Raw genomic sequence first — 26,513 nt, forward strand, 5'->3', positions numbered from 1 at the left:
TTTCAGTTTGCTCTCTACTTTCTCCGTTCATCATCAGAAGGAGAAGCTCGGCCCCTTTTTGACCCCACGCCACCCCCAGTTCAGCGTCTGTATCCTGAAACTCACACACCACATCCTTGGGGGGAGCATTTCCCTTATAATCGCATGTGATTCGATCACCGAAACGGCACTTCGGAACCCCTATACTGTCTCTGTTTTTCTTTCCTGGGATGAGGGGGGCACGCCTCGTTGTCCCATGTCACTTGTTTTTTTTTTCCCAACGCTCTGGGGGGAAAAGCTCTGTTTTCCACAGCAGTGTTTTTCCTGGCCCCCACCCTCTGAAGCCAGACACGGCAGTTACCGCTGATTGCTCCGGCCAAGCCTAAAGCAGACGTGTTTTTTACTAGACTATTTTAGTCTTGTGGTGTTATCACAGGGTGAACATTAGTTATCAGAAGAGAGAGGAGGTTTTCTCGACTGCCGATTCAAACAATTAGCTTTTCCTTAACCTATGCTATTCCTTAAAGAAACTTGGGCGAAAATAGACGAAACCACCAAGACTCCGCGACACGCCATTGCTGTAACTTGGAGCACGGCGCCCTCTAGCGGGAGAATAATACGACGACGCTGGGAACAATGACGGACGGCGTTATTACATCCAGATTTGAGCATCTCTCGGCACAGATTAAAGAATTTCATAGTCTGGTGAGCAGCCCACATCAAGCCTGGCCTGTCAGGCGAGTCTGGCCTAAAAACAAGCTTCTCCGAGTGTATGTCGTAACATGCTATTGAGCTCCTTTGACTTTGTAAAGCACCCTGCTGACGGAGGGTCTGAAACTGCGGATCTATAACTGCATATTTACTTTGTTATGGGTTCGCCGTAGCGCTGCTGAATGATGAGCGGTTTCCAGATTTACGCTCTCACGTTATGGTGGCTTTATTTTTAGATTTCACGCAACTAATTGAGGTGAACATTGTTTGACAGCGGGCTCCCGAGACTCGTGCCCTGTAGCTGGTGCGGAGTTACAAAACAGAAGCATATGGTGCGTTGCCGCTTGTGCGTTTTAGTGAGATTTTAATCTTCACCGCATCTTCTGTCCTAAGTCCAGAGATAATTTTTCAGTGATGAAAAGGCAGACACGCATCTGCGATACCAGCTAATACTAATTAAGACCGACAAGACTAACTTGGATTTTTTTGCCGAGGGAAGCAAAACAAAAAATACCTGTAATTACTAATTTCTTATCTGCTGATAAATCATTTGAGAACAGCCCTCTAAGTCTTTAGTCATGCGTCCTTTATGAAACAATTAAGTTTTCCAGAAATACAGTCAGTCTTCAGACTGGGGAAACTCGGTTTCAATAGCTACAAAAATTAGTGATATATAAGCGTTGATATAGAAGTGCTGCCTGTAGCGTCCCATGATAAACACAGATCCCTCATCTGCGGTTCGTGTGGTGTGAAGGGAACCGACCTCCGCTCCCACCGTAAAGAAACCGAGATTGTCCCTTAAACCCCAAAACACACCAAGGACAACATAAAACACACCCACCGAAACCAACTAATCGCAGCCTCTCATGTGCCTATTTAAGCATAGTGATGACAGGTGCATCAACTAATCAACAGACCCAGTAAACAAACATCCATCCATCCATTTTATGAAATCGCTTATCCTATTCAGGGTCGCGGGGTATCCGAAGCCTATCCCGGCTCAAGGCAGGTTACAACCCAGGATGTCAAAAATTAAACAATAAACTGGAAATGATTCACAGAATCTCAGTATTGCTGCTCTAGTTGTAATTTAATTAATTCTAGGGATCCAATTAACACATAATAAAAAGGAAAAACAACACAGAGTAATAAAAACAATTGTACATAAATCCAATTAAATGAGTTGAAGAGCTGAGCGCGCAGCCCCGAAAGGAAAACCCCGCGAAGGATCCCGCCGACTCACCACTTTACAGTCTACGGTCGTTTAAAAATTAATTCTATATTCTTAAACACTAAAACCTAATTCATCCTTTCCAGGTTCTTTAATCTCCCGCTTTCCCTGCTTGCGGGTAACCCGAAAATGCCTGACAAATTGTACCATTATCGCCAAAGTGAATGCGATTGAACGAGACTGAGATAATCCTGCCACGCTTCAGGTTTAGTTTCATATGTCAGTCCCGGGACAGCCGCCGTCTTCGTACTGTAATACGTGTGTTCATGGGACCAGGGCTTCAGAACGCATTTTTTCTGGGGCGGGGACATCTGGAATTTATTTTCTTTATTTTACCTATTTGTCTTGGTTAAGAATAAAATCAGACTCGTGTCGTGAATCCAGATGAGCGACTCCTGCCGCTCACTCGTTCCTCCCGGTTATTCCCGGTGCGGCTCGCCGCCCTCTGGGACGCCTTGGGCTTCACCATTAAACATTATTAGCCTCAGAGATTCTGGTTGTATTTTCTTCATTAATGTTTTACGATGCCGGTCGCACGTGGGTAGGTCTCGGCCAGTTTCACGGCTGATTTGAGCCACGCTGCGCTGCGTGGCGCCTCCTTCCCCGGGATACGGTGCACGGGACTCCGCTTCTTCGGTGGCTGCCGACGGCACCCATGCAGAATCATTGTCGCAACTCCAAGTCACGGGTCGAATTTATTATTATTTATTGTTAAAAAAAAAAAAATCCGAGCGTAATCAGCTGCAGCAAACTTAGTTAAGGTAGTTGGGGGAGCAGTTTTATAATAAAAAGCTCTACTTGCAGCAGATCCAGGTTAGTGAGTGATATCCACACTTCCGCTGAACTTGTCTTTATATGTCTAACGGAGTGTCTCCGAATTGTACCTCTTCTTGCGCATGGAGAGAGATGACTGATAAACCGTCAGACCTTTATATTAAATTCGACATTTTTTTTTCTAATTCAAACTGAGGGATCTGTCACTTTCTCCCGTTTTTCTCTCTCCACATTTTTTCTTTCTCCCCTTGAATCCTGGCTCCTTTCGCTTCGCATAATATTACTCCTGTCTGCCAGTGAGCTATGAGCTTGGAGCTCTGGTTTTGTTGATTTATGATGGAGCAGGACAGAGCTCTCCTGCACGGCAAGGTGCTTAAAATGTAACACTAGAGGCTCTCTGACATGAATGGTGTCCCTAGGAAAGCGGAGGCGGTCATTTAACAGTCCCGGCGAGTCACTGGCTGGGTAATTGGGTGCAGATGCCGGACTGCACGGCCTTCTTACCGTTTAAGAATTGGATGCATTTTGGAAACTTTATGAGGCGATCCCAACATTATCCTGTAAAATGGAAAGAAAATCCGAGAGTTCTGCGTTTTCTGACATCAAATTACGTCTATTGGCCCCCGACAGCGATAGTCCGCCAGGCATGCAGACTGGAGAACGATAGCAAAACAAAGTCAGACACTCAATACGGTGCAGGACGAGGGAAACAGACGGCGTTTATATTTTCATTATGAGATTATTATGAATGAAAGAGTATATTTCCAGGGTATAGTTTTATGCCGCTGTTTAAAAGCAGCCACGTGTGAACTGTCAACTGTTAAACTCTGATTTGTTGTTTTAAGGATTTTATGAAATCTAAACATGATTTTCAAGATGGATAAATCCTTGCAAAGCCGAGCCGCGCCATTTAAATTATACAATTGGTGCCTTTATATGACGTACAGGAGAGAATTCGATATGTGATAAGTGTGAAAATGACGTGTCCAGACGTGCATCTTGGTTTCCGAATAACCGTCGGTGATAGTTAGTATACAAACTTAACGACTCTGGTTTCTTGACCGGCTCCGCCAAAAAAAAAAAAAAAAAAAAGAAAATCGGTAAAACAGAAGCAACAAAATAGTTCATCTTCAAACTCCGCAACTTTGAACAGGCTCACGCCGCAACAATACCGTAATACGCAGACTATCACGTCAGCTAATTAAAATTCAAACAGTCTGGTTTGTCTGTACAATTAGTTTTTGGGGTTAGCACTGACTTGCATGGTGGACTGATATGCCTTGTTCAGTTTATCGAACTAAATATTCCGCCGAACCACTTGAGGTTAACTCCCCTTGATACATGAACACATGTGCATGAAAGCGCGGTCTCTACATAGGACTGTATACCCCCCACCCCAGTATAAAACACACCAATTTGCCAGTATAAAGCAACTGTGTTTGTCTCTCTCGGTTATGATGCCTATAGTTTGACTGCTTTGGAAAGCAAAATGATCTTTCCTGACCTTATGCTCAGACCCCAGGCTTTGCCTTCAAGGTGTATATATGCATATGTGTGTATCTAAAAGCAGAGCATTGTGGGATACGTCCAAAGAAGCATTCCAATGTTCCTGTACACATATGTGGGCAAATGAAGCATTAATTCATTTGTGCCTGAGAAGCAGTTATAAGCATTAGGGACCATTGGTAGCCAAGCTTTCTGAGGACCGCAAACTGATTGGTCCAGTCGGCTATAATCTGACAATCTGGAAGCGGTGCAGCCAATCAGGAACTAGCATGGTGGTTAAGGATGTAGACATGTGATGGACAGTTGGAAACCTGGGAGGGGCACTTCTGTAGGACCTTTGAGTGGGGAATGAATTTTAGAGAGGTGTGATTTATCAGATTTAGTGTTTTTACTTATGTTGAGAGTGGAAACTGAAGTGGACACACACCTCCATTACTGCCCAGGATATGACATCATCAAGGCTGTTGTGCAAAACCCGTATTTTATGGTTTGCATATTATCATCACTCAGAAGTGGGGAAAGAAGGGCTGAAGGCCAGAATACACACGGTTCGTAAGAGCTTGTCCTTCTTGGAGCTGCTTCTAAAGTGCCATGAATAAATCATCAGGGAGGCGTTAGAGGAAGCTCCCTCCATCCGCGTTACGCATGGTGGCGTCCCTATTATTTTACGCTTCTTCTATATGGGCTTTTCTCCTGTACTCCGCCTTTGCAGAGACTGTGAACAGACGGCTTTTAAGACCAATTCTCATATGAAAGTATTTCAAAGAGTCCCGAACGCTCACGTTCACTTCAAAGCCGAACAGAAACGATTGCCGTCCCTTTTAGTTCAAGCTACAATCAGAGGTGGAAAGGTCAGGTCCAGAAAGTACAAATCCAGACCAGGATTTTGTTTCAACCGATCAGTTGAGTCCTCTGTAACTGTGACTCTTTATGCGCAACTGGTCGGTTGAAACAAAACCTCGGTCTGGATTTAAAATTCGTGCGCCTGAACTTTCCACTTCTGGCTGCAATAAACAGTATAATGTGAAAATACACACTGAAAAGTTACCAAAAGGGCATCTAGGTGTATTTGCATTGAGACATATTTAATTGATGTGACATCCCTACAGTCGACGGATCTCGTTATGTTTCTCTGAAGAATGTAAATGAGGCGAACAGCTGACGTGTGCAAAAATGCGTCCTGGACAGCGTGCAGAAAATCACCGTCCTTAGGCTATTTTGTGGGGCAGAGGGGACAGTCCATCCGAGAATTATAATTTTATGGGTTACGACTACAAATTAAACTAAAGAGCAACATTAATTAAAGTTATTTTCTTTCTTAAACAAAAAGAACATCTGTGCTCTACAGCTTATACAACGTTGCTTGGAAATAGTGTAGAAGGTATTATGTTAAAACGGTGTTTTTATTCAACACCACAATACAGACATTTTATTAGATATAGGCGAAAATAAACAATAAACATTACTGCGTTGTTTTCCTTGTTGTGATATTCTAACTGTACAGCAGTATTTTATTTTAACAAATAAAATAGGCCCACTATGAAAAACTACTGCCTTCGAAATCATGCGGTTTAATTCACGTAGCCTAGCTGCACTGTATTGCACTGCTCCAGTGCATGACACATTTGAGTTTTCGTGCAATCACTACATAAACAACACTAGTAAACACAATATTTCAGTCTTAACCGGAAGTGGTAATTAGGATATATCTGGAATCCTGAATTTGTATAACCTTTTGCAATTACGGTTGTATAAATAATCCGATAGAGGCCACATATGGGAGTTTCCTTTGAAGTTTTCCCAAATTGGATATTTATTATTGTTTTTGCGTTTTAATCTTCCGCAGACCTACCTTTATTTCAGCAGTGCGGGAAATTAACAGAGGAGTGTCTTGGTTGAAGTTATTTGGATGTGTTGTTTACTTTTTTTTTTTTTTTTGGGGGGGGGGAACCGTTGGTCAGCACAGCTCAGAATAGGAACCAAGCTCACCTCAGAAGAAAAACCTCGCTTCATTCGAGCAAATCCATCGCCAAGCACCACTTTGTATTTGCTTAAGGTCTGACGGGATTCTATATCGCCAATACAAATAAACCTCAAATTAATTATGGCCTCATGCCGGACTCCAGGCCTGTGCGTTGCAGCCTTAATGTTTTTTTTTATAATTATTTTCCCAAATTTTTCGTTCTTTTTCCCTTCACTTGAGAAGTACACAAATCATGACCTTCGTAATGGGTATCCACAGGGGTCACGCACAAAACGCTTGCAGTGGTTGTAAAGGATCAAACATCTTGGTCACAGACTATAATAACACACAATGGCAACTGCATAAGTAATGTGGCATTCCTCGAAATGTGTTTTTCTTGGTGCAACACATCAGTGCCCTTCAATGGGATTATGGAAGAAATCATAACCGCTACATTTCTTAAACGTGACAGGTATAAAGCAGGAATATCAGATTAAATTCTACTTCCAGGTTAAACGTAGTGTGGGGGGGCTTGGAGATAGGATTTCAGATTCTGCACTGACTGTGTGTGAGCTCTGTATGTTCTCATGTTGTGCGTGGTTTGTGCCATGGGCGTCATTAAGTCAGATCACTGTGGGCTACAGCCCTGTGTATTTTAAGCCGAGTTTAGATGTGGAGTTTGAGTGTTTTCCCCATGTTCTGTGAAGGTTGCATGTTCCTCCCGTATTGTGTGGGGTCTACATGTTCCCGTGTTCTGTGGAGTTTGCTTGTTTTCCCCATGTTTCAGTGGGGTTTGCATGTTCTCTCCGTGTTGTGTGGTGTTTGCATGTTCTCTCCGTGTTGTGCGGTGTTTGCATGTTCTCTCCGTGTTGTGTGGGGTTTGTATGTTCTCTTCGTGTTGTGTGGTGTTTGCATGTTCCCTCCATGTTGTGTGGGGTTTACATGTTGTCTCCATGTTGTGTGGGGTCTACATGTTCCCGTGTTCTATGGAGTTTGCTTGTTTTCCAAATGTTCCAGTGGGGTTTGCATGTTCTCTCTGTGTTGTGTGGTGTTTGCATGTTCTCTCCGTGTTGTGTGGGGTTTGCATGTTCTCTCCGTGTTGTGTGGTGTTTGCATGTTCTCTCCGTGTTGTGTGGGGTTTGCATGTTCTCTCTGTGTTGTGTGGTGTTTGCATGTTCTCTCTGTGTTGTGTGGGGTTTGCATGTTCCCTCCGTGTTGTGTGGGGTTTGCATGTTCTCTCCGTGTTGTGTGGTGTTTGCATGTTCTCTCCGTGTTGTGTGGTGTTTGCATGTTCTCTCCGTGTTGTGTGGTGTTTGCATGTTCCCTCCATGTTGTGTGGGGTTTACATGTTGTCTCCATGTTGTGTGGGGTCTACATGTTCCCGTGTTCTATGGAGTTTGCTTGTTTTCCAAATGTTCCAGTGGGGTTTGCATGTTCTCACTGTGTTGTGTGGTGTTTGCATGTTCTCTCCGTGTTGTGTGGGGTTTGCATGTTCTCTCCGTGTTGTGTGGTGTTTGCATGTTCTCTCTGTGTTGTGTGGTGTTTGCATATTCTCTCCATGTTGTGTGGGGTTTGCATGTTCTCTCCGTGTTGTGTGGTGTTTGCATGTTCTCTCCCTGTTGTGTGGGGTTTGCATGTCCGCTCCGTGTTGTGTGGGGTTTGCATGTTCTCTCTGTGTTCTGTGGGGATTCCATGTTCTCTCTGTGTTCTGTGGAGTCCCCAGCCTCGAGCCCTGTGATACCTGGGATAGGCTGCAGCCCCCCCACCCCCGCCCCTGTGACCTTGCCCTGAATAAGCAACTGGAGGATGACTGGAAACCTTAATCCAAATGCTCTGGCTAAGCCTGCATATTGTAACCCTAATCTTGACTGGTTACATACTGGTGTAATCTGCACAACTGGTTTTAGAGAGTAAATGCAGAGCAGCATAGTTTGCATTACGGCTGATTTGAACTACCAGTTTGTACACTGAGACGCATTCTGCTAAAATGCAACATTAACTCGAGGACTGACCTCCATCACAGAAATAGGGACCTCCCCCCCATCTTAATTAGACTGCCACACCGGCCTGAGGCAGGGAAAGCCTTGACCTCGGCAAGATCCAGATGTGAGGGTCCCAAGGGGGCCACCCCCCCTCCCCCCCAAGCAGAGCCCCAAATCGAGAGCAGACAGGCCGACCCCTTGAGCCAGCCGTGACGGAGCAGGCTGTTTGCACAGCACTCCGGGCCCCCGGCTGCCCTGTGCAGGGTTAGCTGGCAGAAATACAGCCTCACTGATGGAGGCTGATTCATGGGGGGGGGGGGAGGGGGGCAGTCTCCTCCTAAATTAACCTTAAATAAATTCTGATGTTATAATAATAATAATTATTATTATTGCTTAATAATAATAATAATTATGATTGTGATGATGATTATAATTAGTATTATGAGCATTATTATTATTATTATTATTATTATTATTATTATTAATAATAATAATAATAATAATAATATTCTTGCTGTTGTTCATATTGTTATTATTATTACTATTATAATCTCTTAGTAGTATAGTGATAGTATTGGGGGGAAAACTATATGTATCATTTACGCCAATGATTTAATGCCTGATCGTATCCGTCTGTTTTTAATCTTGCACCTACAATTCCCCCAAAGTCAGGGGATGGGGTTAGGCTTGGGGGCAGTCGAATCCGAAACAAGGGTCTTATTATTGAACCCGACCAACATGCCCCCCATTCATTCGGGGAGACATACTATCCATCACACGGCCCGATGCCGGATAAAGGAAACACACATGTGGAAGCGGACTGAGGCATCCAGCAGTTACGGTCCGGCCTGGTTTTATTGATGGTGTTTCAGGGAAAGCTTACCGGGGACCGTGGGCGGCCGGAGCTGCTGAACTCCCTGTCACAGGTACGCTGCCACGGAGCCTGTGCAGTTCCCTTAGTTTGATTTACGATGGTTTTTTTTCCTACTTTAATGCGATGCGTCTGCATGCATTTTGTCTTCAGCCCGTTCCCGTTTGAGGCTGAGGTAAGACTAAAATGACGACTTAAATTGTATAGATGACGCAGTTTCATTTAATTCATAGAAAACTGGAGGGATTTGTATTATTACGCATATGTAGAACAAAATCTAAAAAAATATTTATATTTAATAAATAATAAATAAATTAAATTAATAAATAAAAAAGATTAAAAAAAAAGAAATCAAACTTAATAAACGGACATATCGTTGTTTTGAGTCTTTAAAAATATTTGGAAAAAAAATTGCCCATGACGTGTACATTCGAAAGGCGTCGCAGATGTTAAAGATGAATGCATCAAACATTTCCAGGGAAAATATTCAAAGAGAAAAAAAAATCCATTGTCTTCTCTGCTTATCTCATTGGGACAAGTATCCTGCTTTTTGGGAGCGGTAACGAAGGGAGCACTGCAGTGACACACACAGACCGCTTCCTTCGCATACGTACTCACTTCACTTGCCACATTTTGCGAGTAAAATCTTCCAGTTAACTTTTTTTTTTCTTCTCTCTCTCCATCTCCATCCCGCCGTAACACATGGGTTTGTGGATTTAATGCGGCAAAGTGTCATGTTCGGATTATTTCTGGGGTTCCCTTATAATTGCCCGACATGGATGAAAGCGTTAAGGTAAGGCACCGGACCGGGAGGCTGGTCGCGCGGCTCTCATCTACCCCGCCGCGGCGCTCAGAAAGCTGGACACTTCGCCTCCTGAAACCGATTATCACACTTCGTTGTCCGCTTCCACGGACTCTGACGTGTCCTTCTCATTTCATCTGCTTTTAATCTGCAAAATAAAAATACAAATTATTAGCAGATTAAATGAGAAACGCTGTCAAAGTTGGATAGAGTTTACAGCAGAGTTGCAGCTAAAGAATTATATATATATATATATATATATATATATATATATATATATATATATATATATATATATATATATATAAGGAATTATGCATGTTTGAAAAAATATACTACATTAAAAAAGTTCGCCTTAGTGTTATGAGATGGTCGTATAGTTATATGTCGGCTACTTGTATTTTGTCATGTAGCCTAAGTAACGTGTTGATTAGTAGTCCAGCCAGCACTCTTAATAAAATCAATTTTGTTCTAACCATACCGAAAGTAAAAATGTAAACTTTAAACCAACGTTTTGCATTGGTGCGCCTGATGTTGTATCTGCAGCGAGCCGAATTATGCGCTGAGTAACTTTGACTGTTGGAGGAAAGTGAAATTATCCAGCGCTGCGATTCGCCACGCTGTGTTTTTTAAGTACAAGTTTCAGGCAATAGTTTGAAAGCTATATATTTTGTTATTAGTGATATACTCCATTTATAATCTAAATAAGATGGTTCAGATCGTGTTGAATGGGCATTTTGTCTAGTTTGTAATCATACCAATGAATGTAAAGGGAGTATTCTATGTAAATATCTGAAACGTGTATTTAGAGTAAAAAACACTGTCTTTAAGTGCTGTGTTTTATATTTTATATATATATATTTTTTTTCTCGTTGGTATGTCCTCATCTTAAGGACAAAGGCTCTCTATGTGAACAAATTTCAGGAAAAAAACTCCGAGCTGCTCCCCCGGGCACGATTGCGGGATCTGAAACGCTGTCACGGTGACGGTCATGTCTATCGTGCGGTTCAGCAGTGAGAAGTGAAAGATTGCCGGACCCGAGCGGTTTGCGGAGCGCCTCATACACTCGGCCATTCTCGCCCGGCTCCCCTGATCAGTTCGCTCCAGGATGCAGCATGGCCTCTGCAGACTTCCTGCGCTACACAATCAGGCTAAATGGCCAGATTTCCTTTTTCCTTCTCAAACAAACGGACCCCCCCCCTAATGATACCCCCACTGGCTGCCTTGTGGGCACCCTTAGGACCTTCACTGGGTTCCTCAGCCATGGGTCTCGCTCTTTAGCCTGGAAAGAACCTTCTTGCAGACCACACCCTCCTCTTGGCCTCTTCCCAATTAGGAGCATAATGACTCTGCTTTGAAGAACAGCTTCTTCAGAAGTCTACAGTCTTCCTGGAGAAGTTCTCTCTCCTGTTCTGGAAAGCCACATCCCACCAGCAGGTGGCGTTGCTGCGGCGAGTTCCGCTTCCTTCCCCTGCAATACATCCCAGCCCCCACGTTGACCGTGTGTCAGGGTGGTTTAGAAAATGTGACTGGAAGACTATGGGTGACAGGAAGGACACTCAGTGCCGAGGCCCAGTTTACTGTCCCTCGCCTCAGCTGTGCCAGGAAAATATTGAAAGTGCAGAACCTGGAGAAACTGGATGTCTTTTAGCATGAGCACGTTGCCCAAGCAACCAAAAACAGCCAATGGGCGCGAATGTAACAAAACAGTGAACCAAACCTGCACCTCCTGACAAGAGACAGGAGTGGCTTAGCAAATGAAGGACCCGATACCTCAGCTGGGGAGCTGGACACAACACTGCCTGACAAGAAAACAGTGTCACTATCAATTTTAATAGACTGCTAATGTTTAATAAACTACTTACACTGAGCCCACAGGTTGTAGTAGTTCTAATAGGGCACAGAATAATACATTTCCTATTTTGTCTATTTTGGCGGTCCAGATTGTAATTACATGATTTTTATACTTTATAAATATTTTTTTATGATAGAGGAACATTGATTGAGATGCTCCTCATGTTTACCGTCGTGGAACGTTGCACATTTTTTTGTAAGTAATGTTCTATTTCCTGGGATGCAGATCAGGGTTGGTAGGTGGGAATCATTTGTATGATTCCCAGAGCGTACAGTATATTTCCGTCACCTATACTGCCGTTTACCTTCTTACAGAGCCAAGGCGTCGTGGAAAAGCAAGGACTGAAAGTGGGAACGGGGTACGGGGGACGCTGTTCTTCTGTGTAAATACCGCCACCTTCCAAAACGCTAACGCAGAATTCGCAGATAGGCAACGCAATTCATTTAACAAACACATTTCATTCTCCGAAGCAAAATATCTCCCACATAGTCATGTTGGAAAGATCTGAAAAGATATGGCTCTCATTTCCTTTGGAAATATCAACCCATGGCTGGTGGTGTTTTGGTGTTGAATGGTGTTGTGTTGAATTCTCCTTTTAGGAGAGATATAGCAGTCAAACAGCTGATCTCAGGATCAGAGTTTTGCAAGTTGTGAATCCATCCCTTTAGGGATATCCTTGCTGTTTTGAGGTGGTTTGCATACCAAGGTCAGGGTTACGGACCCCTCCCCTCCCCCACCAGGGGGATTTGCGAGGGGCGCTGGTTATCAACTGTCGTGCCTGATGATCTCAAGGCGTGTTTGCTGAGTTTTGTTGGAAAACAGGATGTGGGTATACTTATCGTATTCCCACTGGTGGCCGAAGACCTCGCCACTGATTACAGGAGTCGCCGACGCCCCCCCCCCCCCCCCCCCCACAGAAAGGAACGTTCCAGAGGTGCGAGGCTGCCACATGACATCCTCAGCGAGTCTCTGTGTCACGACACAGGAGGAAGCAGGACGTTGCCTCCAAGGGGAAGCATCCTCAGGAAGCAGCTGGCCGCCTGGCTGAGGTCGGGGTAGTTCTGACCCCCTGCTTCCCTCAAACCCGGGCATTTACTGTGTGTGTGTGGGGAGGGGGTGTCCTTGTGTCCATGGATGTGGGTGACCATCGTCCTCCCTGTGACTCTCGTCCTGAGTTCTGGGTAAAAATGTCGCAACAAAAGGCATGGAAACAAATCTGATGCCTCTCGGGTTGCGGGTTCGAGTGCATGTGCGGTTCCCCTGTTCTCTTCTGCCATGCAGCCTGCATGTCCCAAGTTCCTGCCACAGCCCCAGGATGGGCAGTCAGAATAACTGGCATCTGTAAAATGACAGCTGCGTTTGCAGGTCATGTATATGTTACATTGCTTGGACCAAATATCCGCACAATGTGATTGAAAACGGGTTATTTTTACATTGTGGGGACCAGCTTTTCGGTCCCCACAAGGGGAAACTGAATTTTATAAAAATCTGTGACTGCAATCAAAAAACTAAAGATGCCAGAAGTCTTGTATTTTCTTGGGATACTTATGGTTAAGGTTAGGGCTGGGTAGGGGTTAAGGTCGTCACTGTTGGGAATGGGGTTTTCCCCCATAGAAATGAATGGAGAGTCCCCACAAAGATATGTGAGATGGTTTTGTTCCTTGTATTTTCTCTGGAGGGGCCCAACCTGAACCTGTGTTTACTTATCCCTCCCCCCAGGAGGCGCTGTCTATTGTGAGTGAAGACCAGTCCCTGTTCGAGCCCCCATACGCAGCTGCCGCCCCCCTGTCTAAGCCGGACATGACAGCATCGGGATCCCAAGACTATGGCACCGCCCCCGACATTCACCCTCTGCCCCCCCAGCATGAGTGGCTCAGCCCAGCCCGGCACATCAGCGTCAAGCGGGAATACGAGCATATCAACGGCGGCTCCAGGTGGGTGGTCCGAGTCACGGCGGCTTTATCAACACGCCGAATGCTCATTGGCTGACCGTTTTATCACGCCGATTAAGCAGAGAGCTGATATTATTAACACCCCCGGGGCTATTCCTCCCCCCACCCGCTTTAAATGCCCCACTGGAGCGAGAATCGCCTGTAAGGGTTAAAAGCATGGAGAGTGTTTGGAATGCTACCCAATGTTCTAGGAGGGGGTCCCACGTCATCCTCGTACCCCCCGCTCCCCCCACCTTCCCCGCTTTACAGTGACTCCACGGCGCCGCCCTGCCTGCTGAAGAGCACCAAGCAGCCCAGTGGCACCGACAGCACTCGCACCGGCTACGGCTGCTATGCTGATGAGAAGAGTGGCCTGCTGGAGAGCTCAGGCGTCGCCGAGAGGAGGGTCATTGTCCCGGCAGGTAGGTGGCGCTAGACAGGCTGTCATAGCGGGAATCACCATCATCAAGTGTGTGTGTGTCTGTGTGAGTGTGTGTGTGTCTGTGTGAGTGTGCCGGCTCTCCATTATTTTGGTTACTCCGTTTATTTTGAAACTAAAAATGGCAAAATACTTACATTTTGCTTGGTTACTCATGGTTACGGTTAGGGCTGGGTAGAGTGTAAGGTTGTCATAGCTGGGATTAGGGTTAGGCCTTAGAAATGAATCGAGAGTCCGCATAAAGCTAGGAATACATGGACTGTGTGTGTGTCTGTGTGTGTGTGTGTGCGTCTATGTGTGTGTGTGTGTGTGTGTGTGCGTCTATGTGTGTGCGTCTGTGTGTGTGTGTTTGTATGTGTGTCTGTGTGTTCGGGGGAAGCTGAGATAATTTCTCGAATGTATTAATACCAATAAAATCCACAGTACATTCCCGGTTCCGTGTTTATTTTCTTGGATCCCCGGGCCGGTTACACTGAGGTCGCAGGCCTTTCATTCTAATCACAATATGGACACAAATTATCATGAAAGCCCCTTTTCCGCAAGACGGCTCGTGCGTCCGAAGCCTCATCTTTTATTCAGTGGCCCCCGCTGGAGCGGTTTTCTGTGGCCGGCGCTGTGCTGCTCGTGTGTCGCGGACCCTTTGAAGCCTTTGTGGCAGCAGCCCACGGTGTCCCCGCCGCTGTCCGGCCCGCTCAGTCCCTCCCATTGTCCAAAAGGTATCATGAAAATTCAGCCGCGCTAATTAATTCCGAGCAGCCAGCTGATGGTAGGTAATTAGGGGCCTGGAAGGCGTGACGTAGCCAGAAGTGGAGATTTCAGGTCCAGAGAGTACAAATCTAGACCAGGATTTCGTTTCAACCAAGCAGTTGACCATAAAGAGTCACAAGTCACAGAGCACTCAACTGGTTGGTTGAAACGAAATCCTGCTCTGGATTTGTACTCTCTGGACCTGAAATCTCCACCTCTGGACGTAGCGAGCGGCTCACTGAGGGACGTAACGGCCACGACGCAATGGAAGAGCATCGTCGCCATGGAGACAAGGACTCCCCGGCAACACTGCATAGTGACCAGCGGCTTGAGGGCAACAACAAATCATAACAATAATAATGAGGATAGTGACAATGAGAGTGATAATATTTGTAAACTAGTAACTGTTATAATGTTGTGCAGTAATTAAATGGCGAGGTCTTTGTAAGGAAAAGAAACATCAACAAAAGCTCCATTAAGGGCCATTTTCAGTTTCTTATTATCTCAAAGGGAGGATTAATAGCATCTTGTATTTTTACAGTAAATGTTACCATCTGATACTTCCTGTTAATAGTGGGTGTGGTAGCAGTGAGCTTATATCAATGCAGCACCGTGACATTGGTTGCCTAGGAAACAGCACTAGCTTACATTGGACTGGTCCCCCCCCCACAGACCCCGCCCTGTGGACCCCGGAGCACGTGCGGCAGTGGCTGGACTGGGCGGTCAAGGAATACGGGCTGCTGGAGGTGGAGACCACGGCATTTCAGGGCACCGACGGCAAGGCTCTCTGCAGGATGGCCAAGGACGACTTCCTGCGGCTCACGTCCGTGTACAGCGCTGACGTCCTAATGTCCCACCTGCAGTACCTCAGGGAGAGTAAGTCAGGACGCCTCTCTCGCGGTCCACTAGCTCCAACGGCGTGTTGGGCTGGTGTCCAGCTTCTGCTCAGTCAGATCCTGCCCTCAGTTCCTGAACCAGTCGTGATGCACCGGTGCTCTTTGTTCGCATCTCTACGCACTGGCGAGAATCCCGCGCAGTTCCACGCCACTTTCTGAAAGCTTCTCGCTGAGTTTTGAACTTTGCTCCTCATAATTCAGACCCTCTGTTCCCCCCGGAGCATCTGGAACTACTGTCTTCCTCTTGTGGGCAAAATCAACTTTTCCTTCTTTTTTTGTGGTCTTTGCTCCCTGTGGCAAATGCCCCTGTAATGTTCTTGCTGTGATCCTCTCTATCAGAGTTCTTCAGCTTTTTCGGAGAGCAGACCAGCTCCAGGGGCCCCCGACCATGAACACTAACGTTCCTTCCGGGGGGATGGGTTGGCTTGCGTGAGTCGAATGATAATACCAGCATTTCCTCAATTTACGACACGTCTTTGCACCCCCCCCCCCCCAGCCGCGCCTGCTCTACAGGTCCCCAGGGTCCCCCACTCTATGCTAAATGGAACTTTATGGATGGAAATTCATCTTCTGTGCTATAAACTGCTGTTTCTCTTGGGAGAGGGCGAGGGAAACTTTTCTGGAAGTGAGGTCTACCTCTACATGTAGCGGTGAGCGAGGGAGGAGTGGGGACTGGGCCCAATGTGCGCACGTCATCAGGGGGCAATGTAGTGACACTGCCATGGCCTCCAGATCACCTGGATGGTGGGGCTGTTTTTCCAGCTGTGTGGCCAGGCTGGTCGGCCTGCCCCAGCTTGTCCAGTAAACACTGTCCTAAACGAGTGCGGGTGAAAAGGGCAGTGGGTCACTGTGGCTTATGAAGCAGATGCTGCTTTACACCCCCTGACCCCACCTCGATCGCAGCGCCACCTGCTGGCAGGACAGGAAAGTGCAAAAGGAGAATTAAAAATAATAATTAAGGACTCTGTATTTGCTTGTTTGGGCCAGCCGGATGTGCAGCATCCGCCGAGGAGGCTGGATGCTGGAGGCAGCCCCCCAACGCCATTCTGCACAGCCCAGCTGGCCTCCGTTTGCGGCAGGCGGTAATCGCTTTCCAGTCTGGATGTCTTCTGCTTACTCTCCCCCCCCCAATCAACACCAAGCACAGGGGCAGGACGGTTATTCTCCCACCAGAGACACGGACCTGGATGTAGAGTGTGATTCCTGGGGCCCCGGAACCCGGATTAGAGGGCGAGGGGCATGTCTGACCTACAGCTGTAAGCCAATCACGAAACAGGTTAAAGAGCATCTGTTACTGCAGCGTGCACCATCTGAAAATATTTCCAGTTATATTCTTCTGATGTTCCTCACCTGAATACACTCCCTGGTGATGTTCATATGATGGTCCCCACCTGAATACATTCTCCAGTGATGTTCTTCTGATGGTCCCCACCTGAATACTTTCTCCAGTGATGTTCTTCTGATGGTCCCCACCTGAATACATTCTCCAGTGATGTTCTTCTGATGGTCCCCACCTGAATACATTCTCCAGTGATGTTCTTCTGATGGTCCCTACCTGAATACTTTCTCCAGTGATGTTCTTCTGATGTTCCCCACCTGAATACTTTCTCCAGTGATGTTCTTCTGATGTTCCCCACCTGATTACATTCTCCAGTGATGTTCTTTTGATGGTCCCCACCTGAGTACATTCTCCAGTGATGTTCTTCTGATGGTCCCCACCTGAATACATTCTTCGATGATGTTCTTCTGGTGTTTTCCCTGTCCTGCAGGTAACTCTTCGCTGTCCTACAATGTCCCGTCTCACATGAACCAGCCCCACACACGGCCAGTGGCTAAGGAAGGTAAGGTGATGCCATGACTATGCTGGGAGGGTCAAGTGTGTCTTCGTAACAGAGCCATGCTCATGTTTGGGCTATGAAAGTTCCATACAGTTCACTGAAGAGCACTTATGGGGTCTGGAAGTCATGCAGAAATCCCTTCAGTATCAAAGTGTCCCTGAGGTATAGGAATCACATTGGAGGAAATGAACTTCCATACGCCCATCCACAACCAGGCCAGCGCTTAGACCAGCAGTCTTCTATAGCAACATGTCCAATTTGGTCATGTGACATCACATGGGGGAGGAGGGGGCATGCTGATGAGAGGATCAGTAGCACATTGCTAATAAAACAGAGGGCCTGACAGTACCTTAGGAGAGACGCGGGGCAGAGTCCATGCATGGACAGTAAGGAACCATGTGTGTTTCATCTGGGATGGGGTGGGGGGGCTTTCAGGCTGCTGATGCAGGCAGTTTGTCCCCCCTCATCCCCCACCTTCACCCCCGAGACACTAAGCGCTTCCTGTCTGTGGATTTATTGTCCAGATTTACAGCCATAAGCAGACATGCACCGTCAGAGTCTAAATCAGTTACCTGACACAGTCCAGGAATCGGTAGCCGCCTCATTGTCCTTGGGCCGGGATTCCTCTGAGCAGGAAGCGGGGAGCCAGCGGGACACCCTGCTGCAATAACACTGATAGGCAGGAGCCTCCTAGGTGCCGAGCCAATGGAAGCACATGGCTGATAAGGGCCCCACCAATAAGGTGCTCCTGCTGAGTCACATGATGCTGTTATGGTCACTGATTCAGGGAGAGCAAAATGTGAAGTTAAAGCTCCTGTTGGCAGGTTTCCGCTGCCAGAGCACAGACTACAGGTGACAGTATTATGCGTGTGGTTATCGCGTTTGGTGGGCTGCGCACGCTTGGACCATTGAAGCCTCCTCCTCAGTCCAGACTGCTCATAAGCTCGGTTTACACACCCGCAAAATAGTTGTTTGTATCTTCACAATTTAATATGAAATATCCGCAGTACCGCCGGGTTCGTCAGCAAGTCCTATCGAACGATCAACTAACAACAGGACACCACTAGAGCCCCTCTTGAGTCTAGAACCGACACCTTTCTGGATAGTCCCCTGGGTCCCCCCGCCCATGGTCTACATTCAGCTACCATTATGTCCCATTAGATGCACTCATTGTTTTCCTTCTTCTTGAAGGCAGCACCCTCCAGGGGGCGACATTGTCACCTCCCCCCCCCCCCCACCACACTCGGGGCGGCTGCCCTTCTCCCCTCGCGGACAGTAGCTGAGTCGCTCGCGTCCGCCTCTGGGCCTGAATTCCAGCGTCTTGTTTGGACTGCACCCCATCCAAAAATAACATACCGTGTTCCTTCCCTAACCCCCCCCCCCGATGGTTTCCTTTCATGGAGAAAAACAAGGGGGGGGGTGGTAAATGGCTGGCCAAACAAAGAGGGGCTGTCTGAGGTAAGGCAGGCAGGAAGTGAAACTCCCAGCAGGCCGCTGGGCCTCGTTTTAATGTAATTAATGATTCCTGACCTCAGCAGATGAAAGGTTTCTGCCACTTGCCACTATTTTGAAGTAAAATGATAAAAAAAAAAAAAAAGGCATTTATTCCAGAGGGATGTGAGACTTCACTGCCAGAAAGGTGGCGAGACATAAATATTAGAGACACATGGACAGAAAAAGGTAACATTTCTGGTTATATTTAGTGAACATTAAAGCAAAAGAGCGTATTCCCCACTGAGAAGCCGTAAGAAAGTGAAATAAGGGCCTGATGCTGTTTATCGCTGGATCATCAGTTTCTGAGTGAGCTGCTCACTTTCTGCCTGTTTTCTTTGGATTGCTGGTTCAGTCCAACAGTTACCGTAAATATGAATGGGGGGGGGGGGGGGTTCTATCATTTAGGTTATGGAAGCATAACAATGTTTAAGTGAAGGTAAAAGTGAAACTATCGGGAAAAAATATGTTCTGGGACACGTGTGGAGTTTTCTTGCTTTCGCTGTTGTGTTTTGGGCCAGTAGGGGGCAGCATTTCTCCGCATTTCACACCGCAGAAACTAGCCTTGCCTTTTTAGAAAGTGGTTTTGGAAGTTCTGGGTGCTGTGAGGTCAGATCCTGAAGTGTGTGGCACAGGGTGAGGTGGGAGGGATGTGGGGGGCAGCTATGATATGGGATTACAGAAAAAGAGTACAGCTTTCCTGATGCCAGAAGCTGACCCCACGTTACAGACACCTAGCTGTAGTGCCCCACTTCTCCACCAGAGGGTGTTCAAGTCTCTGGCCCCAAACTCAGGCTCAGTCAGATGCAGAATCTCAGGTGAATTTTTTTCATTTCATTCTGAAATAACATATTTGTTGAAAAATAACTGGTACAACCTGGGCTCTTCTGGGACTTCAATACTCAATTATTAAAAAGCATTCAATTAAAAATTTCCTTCTCGATTACTCAGCAGGGGCGGCATGGTGGTGCAGTGGTTAGCACTGTTGCCTCACACCTCTGGGACCCGGGTTCGAGTCTCCGCCTGGGTCACATGTGTGTGGAGTTTGCATGTTCTCCCCATGTCGTCGTGGGGTTTCCTCCGGGTACTCCGGTTTCCCCCCACGGTCCAAAAACATGCTGAGGCTAATTGGAGTCGCTAAATTGCCCATAGGTGTGCATGTGTGAGTGCCTGGTGTGTGAGTGTGCCCTGCGATGGGCTGGCCCCCCATCCTGGGTTGTTCCCTGCCTCGTGCCCATTGCTTCCGGGATAGGCTCCGGACCCCCCGCGACCCAATAGGATAAGCGGTTTGGAAAATGGATGGATGGATGGATGGATTACTCAGCAATATGGCGGAAGGCAGACAGCACATGCGGGATGACGATCCAAATGAAGGGCGAAAGCATCATTTGTGTGCAAGCGCTTCACATTACAAGTGAATAAGAATGCAGTCGTCTGTCAGTATTGCAAGGCAGAACTTGAATATCACCACGGCACGACTGCAAAGCAAACACATCGTAGAAGACATTCAGGTTTGACGGACTCGCCCAGTAATGCGAGATTAGCCATGCCATAGATATCTGCCATGTAGCCTCTCAGTGTAGTTTATCATGTCTGTGTCATCACTTTGACTCCATTTATGTAGCTTATTGTATTTCCTGCATGTGTAAATAATCGCTGCTAAAACGAAAGTTAGCCTGTCGCTTAGGCGCATCATTTTACTTACACAACGGTACACAATAACCAATTAGCGTGAATTATTTTTTCTTTAGGCAAGGCGTATTTTGAGTACGGCTAAACGAGACTATAAAAAGATCACGATTGCGATATTTAGAGAGAAAATTAACTATACAGACGCTCCTGTACTTATGAACTTTCAGACATACGAACTAAGAGGACTGCAAGTCCAAATTGTGTTCGTTGGCCTCCCGTTCCCTGTCCACAACATCAATTTTATTTCTGCGCGCCAATTCCGCCTAGTACGACTTCTGGCCGCTACTCCCGGCGCGCAGCAGCGTAGCGTGCGTACTCCCAGCATCTTAGTACTTGCGTAAACCCTTAAAATGATGTTGAATAATGACTTACGAACATTTCAAGTTACGAACGGCTTTTCGTGACTAGTCTTCTTCGCCTTTCTCCTCTTCACTCAGTTGCTTAATTTCTCCCAAACGCGCCACGCAGTCCATGAATCAGTCCAACAGGATGAAGACGATGTGGTTGGCATACAGCGCTCATGCAAAAGCAGTGGCAGTAAACTTCAGACTGAATTTTTAAACCTTTAATAGATAATGCTGAAAAGGAAGCATCATTAAAACTGCAAAGCATACTAAGTTTGGTTTCCTGTAACTAACTAAATGTTTTAGCGCAATTTATCGATGGTTTGAACCCAGCAGACTATCGCGGTCCTTGCATGAAATGCCATGTTGATATTCACTTCGCACAGCGTGCTGGCCTAGCGGCAGCGTGGCACTGGGAAGCGCTGTCACCACACACCGCCGCTTGCGTGTGTGTGGAGTTTGCACGTTCGTCCTGTGTGTCGGTGTCTTTTCGGCAGATCTGCCGATTTCCTTATAATGTCCAAAACCTTGAACATAGGTGGATTGGAGTGCCTAAAAGGACCATATGTGTGACTGAGTGTGCACCCTGCAATGCGTGGTTGGTTCCTGCTGTGCAGCAATTGCAATTTAATTGCCTGAGGTCTAGTTCTTATTACTGAATTGCAGTCGTGATATATTGGAGTACAACCACACTCCTTTTCATATGTTACTGCTTAAATATAAACAGTTACTCGATGAATCGTCAGATGAATCGGTACTCGATTACTTATATATTAGGCATGGAGCAACCTGTGAATTTACCCCCTCATACAAATAGGGAGTGTGTCTTGTTGAAGCATCCGTCTTGACCGTAACTCTCTCAGCGTTTATATCTCTCTCCCCCCTCCCTTGTCAGACACCCCCTATGAAGTTCCAGGGCAGGCAGCTTGGACGGGGGCCATGCATGTTGGGAAAGGTGAGCGAAACATTAAAATGATCCTAAAGAAATGTCGTGAAGCAGCAGAAGTCAGTCAGAGGTGAGTGTTTGCTAGTTTCCATTAGCATGCGCTATGCTCAGGTGATGACAAAGCCCCGCCCACCTTGAAATTCCTTAAGCCCCATGAAGCACCTGGTGAGACGCCACGTCTCAAGGCCGTCTCCTCGGGAAAGAAGGGGCAGGTGCCCATTTCCGCGTCTTATTCCAAACCTTGCACGTCCCGTCCCCCAGGCTCGCCGCCAGGAGTCACACAGAGTGTCTCCAAGACGACGGAGCAGCCGGGGGCCCAGCCAGGTGACCGTGCCATGCCTGGAGCCAAATACACCATCCCTGAAATGCTAAATGCTAACAAACTGAGCCAAATACACTGTTCCTGCAATGCTAAATGCTAACACCTGGAGTCAAATAAACCTTCCCTGAAGTGCTAAATGCTGACACCTTCAGCCAAAATAAACATTCTCTGCAATGCTAAATGCTTCTGCCTTGAGCTAAATTAACCGTCCCCTCAAAGCTAAATGCTAACGCTCCTTTTTTCATACATGTGCAATGGTCACCTTAGCACTCTAATCTGAGTGACGGGCAGAGTCATCGCAACAAGGGATCCAGACTCCGCTACACTTTCTTCACTAGTTCATCCACTTTTCAACTACTTATCCTGGATCATATCAGGATAAGTGGGGGTGGGGGGGGCAGTGTAGAGCCTGTCCAGGCAGAAGTACACCGTGGAGAGCGTAGCAGTCCATCACAGGACACATACGCACAGCAGGCGAGTCAGAAACCCCCAGATATCCTGACTGCATGTCAGAGTGTGGGAGGGAATCTGCATCAGGAGAGCACACACAGCCTCCGCGTGTGGGATCCGAACCCACGTCCTCGGGGGTGTGCGGTGGCAGTGCCTGTCTCAAACCGTACATCATCTCCCCCTTACAAACTATCCTTTCTCCTAAATCAGATCCTTACCAGATCCTGGGTCCAACCAGCAGCCGACTGGCCAATCCAGGTGAGCTCCGGTTTTCAGCATATTTTCACAGGTTCCTGCTCTGGGGGGCTTCATCAGACCACGTAGCGCGGATGCAGGTCTCAGTCCCAGTGGCGACTCAGAGAGCTGCCATTCCAGCTATAAATAAATAATGGTGAAAGCCGCCCTTTTCACGTGCATAACATTCAGATCTGTGCAAATGGTACGGATAACGATCAAAGTTTGTAGTAAAAGAGCGCCCTCTGTCTGCAGGAATGTGTAACTCAAAGGTGGCCTTTTTTATTTATTGAATTTGTTGGGTGTAGCTGCTGCCCAGCTGCCAGTTTGATGGCTGCCTGGGAGAACATGCAGCAGCAAGACAGTTGAGGAAAAAAATCACGAAAATAAAAACCTTTTTTTTTTTTTGCTGAAACTCATTGGTAGAACTTTCTCCTGCACGCACGCCTCCCCCCCCCCCCCCCCCCCACCCCCACCCTGAATCCCCAGGATCTGGCCAGATACAGCTGTGGCAGTTCCTCCTGGAGCTGCTGTCGGACAGCGCCAACGCGGCGTGCATCACCTGGGAGGGAACCAGCGGCGAATTCAAGATGACGGACCCGGACGAGGTGGCGCGGCGCTGGGGCGAGAGGAAGAGCAAGCCCAACATGAACTACGACAAGCTGAGCCGCGCGCTGCGCTACTACTACGACAAGAGCATCATGACCAAGGTGCACGGCAAACGCTACGCCTACCGCTTCGACTTCCACGGCATCGCCCAGGCGCTGCAGCCGCACCCCGCCGAGCCCCCTGCCTACAAGTACCCCCCCGAGCTGGGCTACGCCCCACCCTACCCCCCACCTCAACAGAAAATGGCCTTTGCCCCCCCACACCCCTCCCCAGTGCCTGTCACCTCCTCAAACTTCTTTGGGCCGGCCCCCCCTTACTGGAACTCGCCTGGGGGGGGCATGTACCCAGGCCCAGGCGTCCCTCGACACCCTAACGCTCATGTGCCCTCACATCTGGGCAGTTATTACTAAAACACCACACACACACACACACACATTCCTGTTATGGTGTTTGTACTCTCAGTTTTCCTGAAGCAGACCCTTCCCCCAAACCGGCAAGATGAAATTCTTCTGACATTCTTCATGAGGAAATATTTCTTCTGTTTTTGCCAAAGGATACAAAAAAAAAAGAAAATACTCAATTTCAGCTTCAGTGCCAAATGGATTATAACTTTCATGAAGGTGAGGCTCTGTATTCCCAATAACACAGCATTCAAGTCGTCATGGATACAGCTGGGATAGAGACCTTCCGCCTTTGGGTTTAAATGGGCCCCAGATCTCCACTCTCAGTCCCTCCCTGTGCCTCGGGAATCTTGCAGGATCATGGTGGAGCCTGGAGATCTGTCACCTGGAAGGAGCAGACCACAGACAGATTCCATTCTCTAGGTGTGAAGAGTAAAATTCTGGAACTCTCATCAGCCTCAGAGTCCTGTATTTTGGCCAGTCATTGTAGTAGAAACGGATCTGGTCAGATCACTGCTGAGCACATCACATTCTTAGATTTTGTGCGGATTCATAAGAGAGCCATGTCATGGCGATGTTCTCAGCATCCGAGCACACCTAGAGAACTTCAGAAGACCACCACTATTTTTTCTTAATCTATCCCCATCTCTGTCTCTCTCTCTCTCTGTCTCTCTCTTTGTGTATCTGTCTCTCTGTGTGTCTGTCTCTCTCTCTTTCTCTGTCTGTCTCTCTGTGTCTCTGTATCTGTCTCTTTTTTTGTGAATGCCTGTGTGTCCGTCTCTCTCTGTCTGTCTCTCTGTGTATCTCTCTGTATCTGTCTCTCTCTTTGTGAATGTCTATCTGTCTGTCTATCTGTCTCTCTCTGCATGTCTCTCTCTTTGTGTATCTGTCTCTCTATGTGTCTGTCTCTGTCTCTCTCTCTCTGTGTCTCTCTCTGTATCTGTCTCTCTCTATGTCTCTCTCTCTTTGTATATGTCTATCTGTGTGTCTATCTGTCTCTCTCTGCATGTCTCTCTCTTTGTGTATCTGTCTCTCTATGTGTCTGTCTCTCTCTCTGTCTGTCTCTCTGTGTCTCTCTCTGTATCTGTCTCTATGTCTCTCTCTCTTTGTATATGTCTATCTGTGTGTCTATCTGTCTCTCTCTGTATCTGTCTCTCTATATGTCTCTCTCTCTTTGTATATGTCTATCTGTGTGCATATCTGTCTCTCTCTGTATCTGTCTCTCTCTATGTCTCTCTCTCTTTGTATATGTCTATCTGTGTGTCTATCTGTCTCTCTCTGTATCTGTCTCTCTCTTTGTGTATCTGTCTCTCTGTCTGTCTCTCTCTCTGCTGTCTGGTTTGCCCCATGTGAAGCTTTGTTCGCCGTCTCCTCTTTTCAAACCTGTGGATTGCCAGGGTGCTCTTGACCATATTCAGCAAGCCTACCCACATCGCCACCTCCCTTTTCCATTGTTAGTTTTGTAAAGAAACTATCAATGAATCATCAGGGCTGGAACATAAACAAGCGAAGGCCTATCAAGATAAAAGCAGACATGACGAGACCAGCAACGGCTGGGAGGCTTCCCTGATCGATTCACGAATGCTGTGCATTCACCAGACCTGCCTCTTCAGTCTCAGACATTAGCTAGTTGTTCAACCAGCTACATAAGTTATGCAGAGCTATTTTCATATTTGACGCAGTATTAAAAGGTCAGGAGAATGAATGCGAGTTGACCTCGCCCGTAAATGCAGTTATTTTTTTGCAGTCGTCTTTGAGGTATATTTGCACATCTGTATTTTGTTTCAAATTTGTACATTTGAGCCGTACCGTAAATACAGGTAACTACTAAATACAGGTCATTCCCAGTGCCTTACTATAACAGATACAACTTACTAAATAAACCCACCCAGCACAAAAAAACACCTGGACTCTTTGTCCCGGTCACCAGTCAGCCAAATTCACCATCCAGAGCAAAAGTCACACTTAGTTAAACGTGCCTGAATTCAGTTGAACATCCAGCACATTCCAAGCCATTCCAGTTCAGATGACACTAACGAGCTTCTGGCCCCATTTGCCTAAAGGCAAACCTAAGCAGGTAGTGTTATTTTACATATGCAATGTACTTTGAATATGATATATTTGTAAATAATGTCATTATTCATGTTCATGTGGTAAATTTTTTTGTAAAAGAGTTCTTATACGGAAGAAATAAGAAAATAAATGCTTTTATATTGTTTACATATGTTTCCTGTAGCAATGTCTCCAGCAGAAACTAGATTACCTCCTTATCTAGACATGAGTGGTGTCTGGTTAGCATTATCCATCAGGTTTACTAGTCAAGTGACATAATAAACCAGTTCAGCTGTCAAAAATGCATCTAATACGCAGAAATGTGATTTTACTGACAAAAACAATAACATTAATTAGCTTGAGAATCAGTCTTTACAAATTCCACAGTCGGAGGGGCTGTTTGAATTTTACTGAAAGTTTTATATTTCAAGGACATTTAAGAGGCAG

At 46.7% G+C, this 26,513-nt stretch overlaps 1 protein-coding gene across 3 annotated transcripts; it reads left to right on the forward strand.

Moving 5' to 3' along the window:
• Positions 1 to 168: 168 nt before the first annotated feature.
• LOC125724894 (Friend leukemia integration 1 transcription factor-like) lies at positions 169 to 26,234 on the forward strand. Of its 3 annotated transcripts, none has more exons than XM_049001338.1 (9): positions 169 to 684; positions 13,394 to 13,608; positions 13,876 to 14,027; positions 15,464 to 15,667; positions 17,457 to 17,528; positions 21,948 to 22,007; positions 22,260 to 22,322; positions 22,981 to 23,028; positions 23,494 to 26,234. In XM_049001338.1, the coding sequence occupies exons 1-9, from the start codon at positions 616 to 618 to the stop codon at positions 24,021 to 24,023; spliced, it is 1,413 nt and encodes a 470-aa protein (XP_048857295.1). In that variant the 5' UTR covers positions 169 to 615; the 3' UTR covers positions 24,024 to 26,234. The 3 variants fall into 3 exon arrangements, with proteins under 3 accessions (XP_048857295.1, XP_048857296.1, XP_048857297.1); XM_049001339.1 differs by lacking the exon at positions 169 to 684 and adding an exon at positions 8,837 to 9,072; XM_049001340.1 differs by lacking the exon at positions 169 to 684 and adding an exon at positions 9,516 to 9,810.
• The last annotated feature ends 279 nt before the right edge of the window (positions 26,235 to 26,513 follow it).

The sequence above is a fragment of the Brienomyrus brachyistius genome, unplaced genomic scaffold (genome assembly GCF_023856365.1).
Source record: "Brienomyrus brachyistius isolate T26 unplaced genomic scaffold, BBRACH_0.4 scaffold58, whole genome shotgun sequence".
NCBI classification, from domain to species: Eukaryota; Metazoa; Chordata; class Actinopteri; order Osteoglossiformes; family Mormyridae; genus Brienomyrus; species Brienomyrus brachyistius.